The 15,779-nt window shown below is 38.7% G+C and overlaps 1 protein-coding gene across 7 annotated transcripts in view; it reads right to left on the bottom strand.

Moving 5' to 3' along the window:
* The window catches only part of ITSN2 (intersectin 2), a 111,120-nt gene that overhangs the window by 64,555 nt on the left and 30,786 nt on the right, over nt 1-15,779 (bottom strand). For 6 of the 7 annotated variants that reach the window (XM_072407450.1, XM_072407456.1, XM_072407448.1 and 3 more), the window contains exons 3-4: nt 12,002-12,094; nt 2,358-2,421 (exon numbers count right to left, since the gene is read on the bottom strand). In XM_072407450.1, coding sequence (XP_072263551.1) covers nt 2,358-2,421; nt 12,002-12,094 — 157 coding nt within the window. Of the gene's footprint in view, nt 1-2,357; nt 2,422-12,001; nt 12,095-12,231; nt 12,258-15,779 lie in introns of those variants that run through there. The other variant, XM_072407453.1, reaches the window with a different exon arrangement.

Here is a 15,779-nt window from a genome sequence, read left to right as displayed (position 1 = left end):
TATATATATATATATATATATATATGTCTATCAGGGTTCACTTTAAGAGACATTAATCAAGACAGTGAAAAGACAAATGTGGATTCAGCAAACTTTTCAAAAACAAAATGTGAAAAGCACAATTTTCAGGTCAGAACTAATCCCATAAACACGAATGTAAATAATAAATGCGCTACATATAGGAACATTCATGAATTAAACATGTAATAACCCAAATATCAATGCGATCGAAAGTCTTTGAGTAAGAAATGCATATTAATATGAAGATTAAAGTTTCAGCACAGCAGAGCCCAAGGGAAATACAGTTCCTTTTCCCAAAGATTCAGAATAATGAAAACCCTTGAACGGTGGACTATACACATAGTTCTATTACTTTTATACAAAATAAGTTGAAAATTAAGTTTTATGTTTCATGAAATGGCCAGTCTTAGCAGAAACAAGATTTTGGTCTTGGGTAGTGATTGGCAGAATGAATCATGCGCTGGTATGCTATACCTCAAGGAATCTGGGGGTAAATAAACTAAAAATAAAGAGCTCCCAGGGATACTGTATTGGTTCTTGTATTTAAGTATTGTGATATGTTTAGCATTCAAAAGCCCGCCGTGTGCTTAATGACCCGATATTTACATTGGAATGGGGAAATCCACTGTTTTTAAACAAAGTGCTGCAATACTCTCCACAGTCTGTTAGGGATGACATCAGGCCGGATCACAGCAAAAATATTTGTACTAGGGCAGTTTTCCTGAAATATTTATAAAAATGATATTTGCATAGTAATTCCTATCATGATACACATCACAGGTTAAAGCATTCATTACTATGTCCTAAAGGTTATCCTGGTCAATGATACTTTATGGGTGTTGGACCCATCTAATGAGCACTTCCTCCACTGTGCACTGGCACTAACATACGTGAAATGATTTTCTTTTCTGAAGCTGCGTACACACTTGCAATTTTTGTCGTTGGAAAGGATCTTTCACGATCCTTTCCAGCGAAAAGGGAGTGCACGATGCATGAACGATGCTGTACATACAGCACCGTTCATGCTCTATGGAGAGGGGAGAGGGAGAGCGACGGAGCGGGCACCTTGCTGCGCGCTCTCCCCTTTACTTTCATTAGGATCGGTCGTCGTCCATCGTCCGTGGATCCGGCAGGACGGTCGCTCGGACGATGGACGACACCGACTGTACACACGGCAGATTTTCGCCCGATATTTGGCCGATGCCGATTATCGGGCGATAAAAATCTGCCGTGTGTACGTAGCTTGAGTCTTCACCTTGTCTGCATTAAATGTGATGGAAGCTTTTTCTGTTTGACCCCAGATAAACATTATGAAACCCGAGAGAGTTCAGGATAACACAACATGTATCCATCTATCTAATAACTATTTTAAGAAATGAGTGTAAGGGGTGGAATCTGAACAGCGAGCATTCAATTGTTCTTGCACAGGGGCATTGGCGATCCTGTCCAACACTTATAAATGGGAATAAAGGGGACCAAGAAAGTCACTTTTGGTCTGTTACTAATTCCAATAATACATTCAGATGGTATGACTGGCACCTAGTGTATTTCTTAGATAAGCATCCATGGGTGGGACAGACCAGGAGTCTGAGCATCCCACATTCTCCCAGTGCAGTTGGTAGCAATATCCTATGCCTTTCATGTGTTATAATGTTTAAGGGGACGTTACACAGTTGGTAGCCCCAATGAAGAAAATAGCATGGTGGCCACCAGTGTGGACCGGGAATAAATGAATGGGATCCCCTAAATACAGCGAATAGGAGAAGAATTAATTATTGCAGCAGAAAATGAAAAACCCATACAGCTTGATGCAAAGTGTGAGATGTCGATTGCAAAAGTGCATCAAATTGTTTTAAAGCTAAACTCAACACTTTTTACTGTTGTCGGTTTCACTCCCCATAAGATGATGTTATTGCAAGTATAAGAAGAAAAGAATCATCTTCCAATGGAGACATGTTTCACTGGGAAATGTCTCCACGAACCCAGGAAAGACTTTTTCACTGCCTGTTGTATTTCCGGAATGGAAAATTTGAAGGAATCAGATACAACCAAAAAATTAAATTCTATATAAAACTATATAAAACTAAGGCATTTAGGTGGTGTACATACTCAAACTGGAAGACACATATATATGACCAAGCTGAATTTACTGGCAGCAGAAGAACCATACAGTCCATGACACTTCCATGGAAACTATATGGTATTTAAGTCTGAACAATTTAATGTAGGAGTTGGGTTGGATGTAGAGTTGGGCTCCAGTATTTATGGCACTGTAAACACAAACATGGCAGTTGTTTTGTTACAGAAATTCTACAGTAATAATGAAAACCTCTTACCATATTTCAGCAAGAATGGCCGGAGGAAGGCCTGATTGTAAAAAGAAGTTCTTTGCCTGGTCCCCTAGAAAAGGAAGAAGATGACAATGTGAGGAATTGTGCAGAACAATGCTTACCCACCAAGTACAACTTTACAATATTTTACTATTTAATATAAAGGCAAAATCAGTTGCTTAAAATTAATCAGGAGCAGCAGATGGGAAGCCAGTTGCTATAGAAGTAGGGTCAAATAACAAAATTCACTATATTTAGTATTTGTAAACAAATCAAAATTGAGTAAAGATAATTTTTTTTCCTATACATATACTTGAAGTTAAGTCAAGTTACTGGGATTCCACCACAACTGCTGTTGACAATATGAGGGGTTTCCACTGTTGGAGATAATGGAACGTTCAGAGGTAGGAGAGTACAAACAAAAGACCAAAGGGAACAGAAAAGGCCTATATGTTCAATTTACTGGATCATACGTTTTTTTTTTTTTTTTCACACATACCAAAACCCTTTCAATGGTATATTTAGCAGACCATAAGGTAGCATAGCTCATTGTTAAGGTGTACATAAACAGATTGTTAGTTTTGCAGCCAGGCTGCATATGGCTCCAACAAGATACTTAAATATAAAATGCTTTTTACCCCCAACATAAGTTGTTTCTCTGCACTCCCAGTGGTGTTTATATATCCATAAGCCACTAGGTTGGTCATAGGATCTCAGGCAGAGGTAGCTAATCAGCACCTAAAGCTGAACACCCCTTAACCTTTATCTAAGGCTTTCGACATTAAGACTTTATGTGGTTGAACTCTAGATAGGATTCGGAGCAGTGTTATCTGCTCTTCAGTTTATTGGTCTAAGTTTATGCAGCATAGTTGCTCAGTGGTTAGCACTCCGGCCTTTGGAGCGCTGGGTTCCAGGCTCGAATCTCGGCCAGGACACTATTTGCATGGAGGTTGCAGCTTTCTCCCTGTGTTTGTGTAGGTTTCCTCCAGGTACGCTGGTTTACTCCCACACTCCAAAAACATGCAGTTATGTTAATTGGCTTCAACCCAAAAAATTACCCTTAGACTGTATTAATGACATTTGACTATGGTAAGGACATTAGATTGTGAGCTCCTTTGAAGGATAGCTAGTGACATGACTATAGACTTTGTACAGCGCTGCACAATTTGTTGGCGCTATATAAATGCTGTGTAATATTAATAATATTAATAATAATAAAGTATAGGCCTGATTTCTGTAAGTCAACATCACCATTACTCTATTGTATTGTACAATTGTAAGAAGCACTGGTCAGCCTGCTGCTATGATTTTGGTCTCTATTTATAAAACAGGAAAACATTTCAACATTCCCTGGTAGGAATTACTGCCATTGAAACACATGGACTTGTAAGATTCCCACTAGGGAATACCAGACTCATTATTTTAGAAGTAGAGCCCTACGTGTCTAAAGGAGAGCTGTGGATCTGCTCAGAGTAAAGGAAAAAGGAAGTGCAGATGATGACCTGTCACAAGTGTGAACACAAAGGAGGATGTGACCAGATTATCTAAACTACTGAAAAAAAGTACAAACAAAGCTTTGTTTGTTTTGTTATTATTTTGGCTTGGGTCTTAAAAAAAACCCATTTTATTTGTGATTCCTGTCCTTGTAAAGAACCAGTTTTCTTCACATTTCTGCTACAAAGCCAGAGGTTGTGGCCAGTTTGTTCCACCACTAATCACTGCGGGTGTAACTAGTTATTTGTCAGGAAATGTTACTGAAGGAAACATAACAAAAGTAAAACATTTTAAGTAATGTCAGTAACACACTACACATACACACTTACTCTGCCACCCAACCCCCAGCTCAATCACAAGTGCACTGTTAATAACTAGACAATTTTACATGTCTTATCCTTTTTCCTGTCCTTTGCTACTAACAAAGACCTTAAAAAATGTAATAAAAAATGTAATTTTCTTTACTACGATTTCCTTGATGTTTTTTGCAGCTCCAAGCTGTGTGCAAGGAGCTAAATGAGGTGGTCCAAGGCCGAACCTCCAGGGACCTGGATAAGCACAGATTTCTCCAGTAGTAAATTTAGTAAAGTATGGCTTACAAAGAACCTAAGCCTTGCTTTGTACTATAGACCAGCGGTCACCAACCAGTGGTCCGTGAGAAAATTTTGGTGGTTCACAGAAAAATTTGGACATTATAAGCGTTTATGTTTTATTAATAAAACAAAAATAAAATCCATATAAATTCCTGTATTCTGAATGACAATTTTCGCCTTTACATTACACTATATTCATGAACTGTATCAGAGACAGAAAAACAAGGGAGGCGCAGCGTGACGTCAGTGTAGTGTAAAGTTGTATGAGGCGACCACTGCCGAGCTGTACGCTTCAGTCTTGTTTCCACCATTACTACAGTCACCCCGCTCCGCCAATACCGATTCTCATCCGATTGTTTTATTTTATTTGTTTATTTCTCAGATGTTCTTTTAGATTTAAGTTGACCGTAACTGTGTATTTTCTTTAACTGTTCTATTTAATGGCATCAAATAGTTTGATAACTATCATTTCTAGTTTGGTCCTAGATTTTAATGAAATAAACCCATGTTGAATGAGAAAAAGCAAACAAATAATTTGCATTTCTTTAGTAATACCAAAGATAATGCAACTAATGATAATAGTAACAATAGTAATACTTCACTTAACCGTGAGCTGATCAATGAATCAGAGCCTCCACAGTCCTTGTCAGCACCATTAGGAAGATCATAATTCTACAAATGTATTTATCTTTTTTAAAAGAATTTATATTAATGGTCCGCAGGATATAAAATGATGACTTTAGTCGTCCTTGATGTCCGAAAGGTTGGCGTCTGCTGCTATAGGCTATGTACATACATCTTTCCACCATATGTAACACCCTTTTGGACCAGTTTATCCAATAAGCCCGGATTTTTTGTTCTCCAATCTTAAGCAGAGTTTATACTAACAGGGTGGAAACTGGTAGTCTGAGCATGGCCTTATTGTATTGGAAAACATAAACATGGTTATATTGTCTGGTAAGATTGAATAAGTCATAAGAAGAAGGAAAAATTACAAACGGTTAGCTTCATAGGTCAAATAAAATATGTATTTAAAGCAGAATGAAAACTCCACTTTATAAATTTGCAACCAGACAGGGCGTTATTGCAGAAAGGGACAGGCAATGTTGCCGATCGCTGCCTTCACCTGTCAAAATGATGCATGTGCAGCTCGCTAATGGTAGCCATACCCTGCAAATCCCAGCTGCAGGAACTGAATGAACACCTGAATGCCGGCACCTGACTTGTATCATCGTGGCCCTGCAAATCAAGATGGCTGAAAACCAAGGAAGAAGACAGCAGTGCCCACGATGCAGGAAGGATAAAAAAAAAATAAACAGAGTTTAGTTACGCTTTACCTTGCCTGTAAGATACCTTTACCTAGAAATCTAGCAAAAAACATTGTCTATAGTAACAAATCTGCTTCCAGTTGTAAATTTAAAAAGATTAAACCAGGATTCTAACTGGTTGATCGGGGAAAAAGCCAAATGTCTTTTTGCACATTTTTCATACATAGGATTAAATTTAAAGCATATATACACACACAATATAAATTATATATATATATATATATATATATATATATATATATATATACACACACACACACACACACACACACACACACAGTCTGTGCAACGTGACTCATACAGACTGGTATTCAGTTGAAATGTTGTAATGAAGCAATCCATAGAATGCACAGATCAGAGTTATGCTGTACCTGTCTCCATGCTGTCTGCTCAGTGTTCAGTTAAGTTAGTTTTCGGTCTCATTAGCCAAAAAAAAAAAGTGTGTCTCATACTTACAGATTTAATATGTGCTGCATTCTTTTCATATTTCATTTTTTATTTTGCGATTAACAAAAAAGGAATTTAAAGCAGATTTTCAGCCTTCCCCAGTTGAACAGGCTCCTCTCCTGCACTAAAATTTCTTTCACTGATTTCACTGTGCGCTATAAGGTTCTTGGAAGGTGCATTAGAAGCTGCAATAAGTCAGAGAGAGCCCATCTCAATTCCTTCTTGGAGGACCTTCATTTATCCCTTTCCTCCCCAATCTTACGGTCCCTGGGCTACCCCCTTTTATTGATTTCATTTCTTTCACTATAAAAAAGCTGCATGACATGTGGGTATAACAGCAGCTTCCAGTTTTCACGATGTTATGTACACAATTCTATCATCTTCCCCTCCAGCATGATTTGCCTGCATTGCAGACCTATTGATGTTGTTTGGATTAATAGGGCATTCCAGCTCCTACTTCAATAAATAAATAGAGCTTGCAAAAGGTAAATATTTGATGACTACATGACTAAAATGTAAGATGACAGGAGGGACAGTGACAACACTAAGCAGGTGGGCTGAATTTTAATATTGTGATCCAAATGGAAATCAGGAGATCTGACTTATCTTGCTGCTTGTTTTAGTCCTTTCTGCAGTATGCAGACACGTGATGTTTATTTTATTGATCACTTCATTATTCATATATTCAACTTTAGTTTCATTGATTGTTTCTTTTTTTTCACTTGAGCGGTTGTATAAAAATCAACCTTCCATTGAAAATCAATTTTGCTACCCTACACTGCCTAATCCATTAATAAAGATAAGTGTCCATGTTTCAAAGTTCGATCAGTCAATGAAAGGATCTCAAAAACTTGTCAGATGCTTGTATGAAAGATGGAAATTTTTAACCTGTTCAAACCACTGGGATTTTCTCTACAAGAAGAGCTTGTATTGTGATCTGAGCAGGAGGATAACAGAACTACCCGGACTTTGTCTTCGAGAAGAACCTGTCTGTATTTTAAAGTGCACCTAATTCAAAAAATTAACTATGTAGGTTAATCATTGCAAACACATGTGAACACTAGCAAACCTGATGGCTTCCAACAACATGCAGTTGCCAAAATGTCCTTAGACTACAGTAATGACAAATGACTATGGCAGGAAAATTAGATTGTGACCCCTTATGAGGGACAGCTAGTGACATGACTATGGACTTTGTACAGCACTGCGTAATGTGTTGGTGCTATAGAAATAAGTTAAAAATAAAGGCTTTAGATGTTAGTTTGCAACTTATTGAATTAAAAAAATGAAACGTTTACAAAAAAAAAAAAAAAGTTCCTTGTTAATCGACAAATTATATTTCAGTCCAAGTGTTAGCTTGCTGATAAAAATATATGTAGGTTATTAAAGTGACAAATATGAAAGGCAAGAGAGCAGCCATTAACCAGAACCAAACACTGGCACATGTGGAAGGGAAAGTGAGGGCATCCAATGGGGTGCAAACTGAATTTTTTAAGAATAGCATGAAAAGGGCAATCAGTAAACAGCCATGATGTCCTGAAAGGGCAATATGACAATATGTCTTCAAAACCACTTAGCAAATGAAAGAACTAAGTGGTTTCAGCAAGCCATTTATCTATTGTCACGTTAATGGACATAAGAGGACACTGATAGTTTTGTTCTGATCTTCTTTTCTGTCCTGTCAAGAATGGGTTAAATCTGCAACCAATAACCAGCAAGTTGGTGCTGAACTTTGTTCTGCAGAGACTGCAGTAAGCAGCAACCTTTCATTATATATTTGTAAAGATTTAATGAAATATCGAGTGAGAGAGAAAAAAAGTATTCTAAGAAAAAATAAATAAACCAATAAAAAGATAAGTAAAAGCCATTAATGTTCCCCTTTATTGTGTCACACAGACATTACCCGAGTCGGGAATTGTGCTGACCACGTCCCCCTGACTCAGCATTAGGAGGGAGAACATAGCTGTCCTGTGAAGTCACATAGTACAGGATTGTACCACGGCGCTGCAGTCTGTTTAATATTTGATGAAACTAAAGTCAGTGCTGGCTGCGGGGTGCCAGAATATGCTAAGAAGTTATGCTGTGCCGTCATAACACTGGCAATTCATTGTATTTCCACCAGCGGCAAAATAATCCGATTTAATTGTGGAAATTTTAAATACCGTACCATGGAAGGGGCTTAAAGGAACACACTGCTCAAAAATTAACCTTTGTATTCTATGTTTTGCAAAAACAATCCCTTTGAATTTTGGACAATGGCTAGATTGTGTTGGAGCAGCACAGTGGTTAGCACTCTGGCCTTTGCAGCGCTGGGTCCCTGGCTCGAATTTTGGCTAGGACACTATCTGCATGGAGTTTTCAGGTGCTCACTGTGTTTGCCTGGGTTTCCTCCAACATTTCAAAAAACATGGTTGGGTTAATTTTCTTCAAAATTGACCTTAGACTGTGGTAATGACATATGACTACGATAAAGACATTAGATTGCAAACCCCTTTGAGGGACAGGTAGTGACGGGACTATGAACAGCGACTAGTAAAATGTCAGTGCTATAAAAATACTGTTTAATAAAAATAATCCTCTGTAAGATTTTAGCACTTTGTGGGGGGCACTTACTTCATAATCAGATTGCTGTATGGGCTTCTATAGGTATTTTGCTTATCAGTGTTTTCCCCAGGCCCTTTTAGCTGGGCGTACCACCTGGCACTTTTCAGCAACCACCCGGCTGGTTTTGGGTGGTTACTGAAGAGTTGAGTCACAATACAGAGGCTGCCAACCACCAACAATTTCTTCCCATCCGGCTTAAAAAAAATTCTGGGTTCAACAGTGTTTATGGCAATGCAAACAAAAAAAAAAGCCTGAGAAAAGATCTATTTCTTTTTCAATAAATGAAAATAATTTACTTCCTGCCTCAGTGACTGCTGTCATCAGGACAGATGGTGAGGTCTGTGGTCACTGACACCAATGCTGGGGATTCTGACTGCGGTCACTTGTGGCCCTCTATAATTTAAATTGGCTACCACTATAGGATAGAAGTAACACACAAAAGCTGTAAATGATGCATTGCAAGACAAACAGTACAAAAGTCACTCAAATCCACACCCATCAAAAAAATCTTCCTCTGACCCCAGTGCTATTCATGGTACAGTATGACTAACAGTCCAGTCCGTTGACGTGACAAAAGTGGAGTCACTGGGCCTTATGTATTAAAACTCTCCAAGGCTGAAGAGGATAAACTTTCATCAGAAAAGCTGATGATCCAGCAAACCTGCAATGGATTTCTTCAAAATAATTTGCTATTTGCTAGAAAATATTTGGAAGCCAGGACCAGATCCGCTCCAGGTTTGCTGGATCACTCAGCTTCACTGATAAAATTGTATCCTCTCCAGTCTTGGGAGAGCTTTAATAAATCAGGCCCAATCATTGATTCCACCCCATGCACTTGCATTTTCACTTGTTTTCAACATGCTTTTATGTGTTTATGTGCATTCTGTATTTCCAAATGTAGATAGGCCAAGGGTCAAAGACAAGTCTCTCTACCAATGCTTGACATGTGTTTTCGTCCCATTAAAATCTTTATGGAAGCTTCAATGCACATAAAGGAATGGGGGAGGATACATTTTGGTGATCTAATTCCCTAAGACAAACATCACATATGCAAGGCAGGCTTTCTTAATTCTCAGTAAGACTTCTTTTATATTTCTGCTGTTGTACCCGAGAATAAAGGAATGTCAGGTACAACAGCAATGTTTATAAAGAAAAGTCTTTAAAAAGAATTTATGAAAATAAGGACCTGACCAGCATGTTTGCTGCCCCCACATTATTTGGAAATGATTCATTTCCACGTATTCCCATGACCAGGATTGTGCAAGAATTCAATGATTTTGTTTCAAACAGAAAAGGCGAATAGGTTATCTTTAAATCCATATTTAGCCCTAATCGTGAAAACAATTTTGAAACTGCAAGACTGAAAAAAATTCTGAAAGTTGCTGATTTTCAGCTAACTTCATGCAGAAATTGTATCCTCTACAGCTACCAACTCTTGAGGGTGCATATTGCACATCTCAACCAAAGTCTTCCATGATGAAGTATTATACGTTTCAATATGCTATGCATACACAGAATGGAGACTCCGGATTTGTATATCAAGCATTAACAGGACAGACCTATGCTGGGCTTTCACTTCCAGCTCTCTGCTCAGGAGTCAGGCAAAATTATACAGGATAACGTCAAGTTATGTCTATCATAAGAACATTGGTTGTACATCCAATCTCCCCGCAACGTCCTTTTTTTTTGGGCCCCCAAAGGAATCCTAAATTTGAATTGCAGCTGGCCCTCTGCTGCATTGAAATAGCGCCGCTAATACAATTCCCATCATCACTCTATAGACCAGCGGCTTCTCTGCCTATGACTGGCCCCACATTGGACTGTGTTATATATGACAGGAATTGTGGTAGCAACCCTATTTCAATGAAGTTCCAGCAGCGTCTATAAGATTTATCCCCGTATTGGCTGCATCTGGCATTTCCAGCACTCCCCCCTCAGCTACAACTGGGAGGTGCCAGGAGGCTTTTGGAGTTACAGGGGCTTCTTGGCGACCCATAGCGTTGTGTCATAAAGCGGTGTCTCAGGCTGTGCGTAGCCTGCTGTTATCCAAGTGTATGATGCTGTGGGCGCTGCACAATTTCCACATTGCATCCCGGACACAATGCCCCTGCTCCGTACCCAAGCTGCTCAACTGCTCTCTATGTTCGGCAGCACATATCTGTGTGAGCAACTATTCTCCAAGATGAAGATGAACAAAACATTGCAGAGGAGTCGTCTAACTGATGAACATCTTCACTCAATCCTGAGAATTTCCTCAGCTCAGAGCCTAACCCCAAACATTGAGGAACTAGCTTCCAAGAAAAGATGCCAGGTATCTGGCTTGGACCTTGAATAAATGTTTTCTTTATGTACTTTACCTTGTATACTCCAAGGCGTGGACATAAAGGGTTGGATTTTCATAGAAGAAAATTGTTATTATTGTTAGCCTGTGCAAAAAGTTTACCATTCAAATTTAACTTAGAAGGCTACAAATAGACAAAGAGGCATAAGATTTTTTCTTAAATAACATTTTTTAAAAATTCTTATGCCTCTTTCTCAATCATAGGCTTGTTCCAGGTTGAATGTTAAGCGTAAAACCTCTTTGTTTCCATTTAAAAAGGTTTTATATCTAATAAGAAGGAAAACCTTCAATTTCTTCAATACATTTCAAGGTTGGCCAGAGACTTTGTCTAATTTTTTAATTTTGGCCCACTGTGTATTTGAGTTTGACACCCCTGATATGGGATAAAGGCAAGTAGGATAACTTTACAGGCAGGAGGAGTCAAGAGACAATACGTCTAAAAAGTTCAGCCTGTCGTTCAAAGCCTGATTGGACACAATTCATCAAGAGTTAGTATGCTGGTGCGAATTCCTGACAACACCCAACATGCAGGCAGGTAAGTGATTTCCATTCTGAACGGTTATAATGTGTTTGGTTCTGTGGTAGGAAGTGTCAGCCTTTGTTCAGTGTTGTCTGTGGTTAAATGTCCTCTATGATGGTGTTATGTAAAGGACTAAAATTGTGTTTATTTTACCATCTATGCATTTAGTATTCTTTGATAAAATTTTATATAATATTATTATTTGTATTGCACTTGTCTGTACTTCCTGATACAAAGAGGAACTATACATAAAAACAAAACAAATTAAATCCATTCTCACATACGAACACTTGTTTTTTATTGTAAATGTTTCGGAGACTCACCAGTAATCAATCCGCCTATTGGCTTCAGGCTGGCAAACTGCTTGTCATGTTTGGCCCGCTCCTCCGTAGTGATCGCCCACATATTTGGCCCACCTGTAAACAAAGACCTGAACGTTAGCAGCCGTTTCCCACAAGGGTTTAAATCACATCTGTACAAGGCACAACTCTGCCCCTGACTTTTATGCCAGCGGCTTTCACCTGCTACTCAGCACTACAATTCTAAGACTCACAAGCATTAATAAGGACAATGGGACGGAAGTGACACACATTTACAGAAGCCTTCTGCAGCCAAGTCAGTTTTTTATGTGGTTCTGTAACTTCCTGAAGCTGGGAGCACTGGTTACACCCTATAGACCAGAACAACCACAGGCTGCTAGGGCATGCTGGGACATGTAGTTCCACGATGACTGGAGAGGTACAGATTGCTTAAGGATACTAAATGCTTTCAGGAAGTGATTTAAAAAGTATGAAAATTCTAAATCATGCCCTGAATAATGCACAGAAAAAAAACAGCAGCTATCCCAGGGCATCAGGTCATTACCCCACGCCATATTCAGGCAGTTGTGCACCCGTCCATCACAATTAATATTATTATTAATAATAAACAGTTTTTATATGACACCAACATATATACCCAGCCCTGTACATTTCATAGGGGTTGCAAATGACTGACGAATACAGACAATAGTAGAAGAGGACCCTGCCCCGAAGAGCTTACAATCTAGGAGGTGGGGGAAGTAGCACACAACAGAAGGGGAGATATGGAGTGGTGGGAAATAATGACGGTTTAGGAGACAGAAGAAGATAGGTAGACAAGTTTGAAAAGATTGGTTTTGAGCCCTCTTTTTAATGTGCAGAAAGTAGTAACAAGCGTAACAAGAGTCGGGGCAGCTCTAGAAAAATTTTGTAGCCGTGCATATGATGAGGAACTCATTACTATACTCAACGATTTCTTTATGTTGGTGCCCCAGCTACAAAGTCATGTAGATATACCCAGTGACATGAGTTGATAGTAGTCGGACAGGACAGGAGAAATGGTGCTTTATTATAAAAGCGGTGACAATACATTCTTTTTTTCAAAGTAACATAATGAACACCGTCTGCTTTAACACAAGCACATGTTTGCTTCCAACATTAATCTGCAAAACACCATCATGCCTCTAAAAGCCTTGGGAGCTGCATGTGACTTTTACTGTGTGGCAAAGTATTGTTTATTTTGGTGCCTAATCAACTTACTTTTGAAGGAAATACACTTATTAAACTGGCTTCTAGAATACAATGTTTCTGCTTCATTGTTTTTACATTTTTTGTGCGGTTCATCTCTTTTCTCTTTCTAGGTTTTGTTTTTTTTTTCTTAGATTTACTTTATTTTTTAATGAAACATTAAATTTAGCACCAGATTTTAGGCTACGAGGTCTAAAGAGAGTACAAATGTAATGGAATTGACCTAGAAGAGAGCTGTAACATCCACTAGTCTCATGTAACATGTTCCCAATCTCTAATTACTCCTATAGTATGTTTGAGGACCTCTGATCATTTTCTGTTGAGCGTCTGCAGGAGCTGCAGCTTTTTGAAGAATTGCATTTACCTAATATCATGTGTACCCCCATGCTAATAATTTAGGATACACTTTAAGTGGAACTAAAGTTTTACTTTAAAATATGTCAGATTAATCAGGGCATTGCAGAAAAAGACAATGTCCATTCTACAATAGAAATTCATACCTGATTGATCACTCTGTAGAATTGTCATAAAAGTTGAGTTGAACATGTGCAGTTTAGCTTTGGCTGGCAGAATACCCAGCTATCTGGCCTTTCCTTGACTTTGCTGGGACTAAATGAACTCTGGTGTGCAATTGCACTGGAGTTGCGTCATTCCTGCCAAGCCAATAAAGACGGCTGAAGATCACAAGGAGGAAGAAGATGGCCATGCCCTACGAAGGATTGGGGAAAAGAGAACATTGTGGGGTTTGACTTCACTTCACGGCTGCTCTAGAATGATTAATCCATTTAAATGTATATTTGTTGCAATTTATTAAAATGAAGCAACAACACACCATGGTTACATTTATTGGTAAGAAAGAAGTATCAGTACTAAATTTATGACTTCATGTAACCCAGACTTGAAAGAAAATGGGCTGCAAAGAGACTTTAAACTGTATTTTGTGGTTGCATAGGATTCATTCTTTTCTCAGTGCAGTTTTATATATATGTTTATCTGTTGGAATCGATATTTTCCATCAGTGATAAAAATAACACAATATTAGTTTGCAGAAGTTATAAATGAGACCTATAGCATGAGTCTCCGATAGAGGCCAAAGGGGGATTTATCCTCACATTAGGAAAAAAAAATAGCATGAAAGGACATTTTCTATGCCAAATTCCACACTCCCACATTGCCAGAAAATTTCTGATTACACTACATAACCGCACAGAATCCTAATAGAGTGCAGGGTGTGGGGAAATAATTAGTTTGTGCTTGTCTGTGCAGCTCACAATTTCACGCAACACTTCAGTGAATTCAGACAGCCAGCTGCTAAAAAGATGAAAATCAAAAGAAGTTTGTTGAATATTTGATAGCGGAATGACTGCGCTATTCATTTGCTGCTTTACATCTCTATCACTAATAACACACGGTCTAAATATAAAATATATAAATACAGCACTATAAATAATAAATCATTAAATGTAATTTTTATAAATTATAACTATATGACCTGATATTGGCCTTCTGCACTAGAAGGCTGCAGAGGAAAAAGCAGGAGAAGCCAATCAGTTCATGTATTGACATGAAGAATGCCGATAGGTGCATAATAGAGAAATAAGGGTATCAATATGCTGCTTCTTTCACCATATAGCCATGGCCTGGGGGAGATCCAGGACTTCTTGAGCTCAGGTTCAATAACGGTAGTCATCAGATAGGGGACATTCAGTGGCAAAAAAAAAATGGAAAGGGGAATCAAATGCAATAAATATACCAAAGGAGAACCTAAGAGCACACTGCTGATCCTGTCGCTGGCAGTGGCAGGATCGCTAAAGCCTGCAGAGCAAATGCCTTCTCCTATGTTAGTCTTAGTTAGTGTCTCTCCTATGTTAGTCTTCAGTGGATCGATGAGGAGATGATGAAAGAGCTCATATAGCAAGGAAGTATTAAACAGGAGAGCATAATGATCCTATTGCAGCTGAAGTCTCACCAATGACAGGATTGGTAGTGTGACAAGGCTAAGAAATCTGAAGTGAGAACTTGTATATAGACCTGCCATCATCAGCATGTGACCATGTTTCATTGATATCACACGCACGATTTTTGCATACTGCATTCCTGGGAGGTTGCAAACAGACTGTGTGGTTCCTTCCTATTGTGTGATACTTCTCCCACCTCCTAGATTGTAGGCTCTTTGGGGCAGGGTCCTTCTCCTGTGTCACTGTCTGTCATTTGCAACCCCTATTTATTAAATGTACAGAGCAGTGTAATATGTTGGCGCTATATAAATGATGTTAATTATTAATAATTTTTGAGGCAAGGCATGCAGCAATAGAGTGCAGGGGTGACATCAGGATAGAGTGCAGCTGCATGAACGATGGCTTTAAAGGAGATCTCCAAAACATGGTTGGGCTGGAGGCTGTCTTGTAGGAATGAAAATGTCTTACGAATTAAAAGGGAGGAGGTAAAACTTAGGAAAAACATCTGACGCCCCTTTATTATCTTACATTGTGATGGTGTCTCTTCAAAAAAGGTGAATTTGAAACTTCCCTTATTTATGATTAGCAAGAAAGAA

The sequence above is a fragment of the Pyxicephalus adspersus genome, chromosome 4 (genome assembly GCF_032062135.1).
Source record: "Pyxicephalus adspersus chromosome 4, UCB_Pads_2.0, whole genome shotgun sequence".
In the NCBI taxonomy this organism is placed as follows: domain Eukaryota; kingdom Metazoa; phylum Chordata; class Amphibia; order Anura; family Pyxicephalidae; genus Pyxicephalus; species Pyxicephalus adspersus.
The sequence above is the reverse complement of the archived record's forward strand: the minus strand, read 5'-3'. Positions and strand labels throughout refer to the sequence as shown.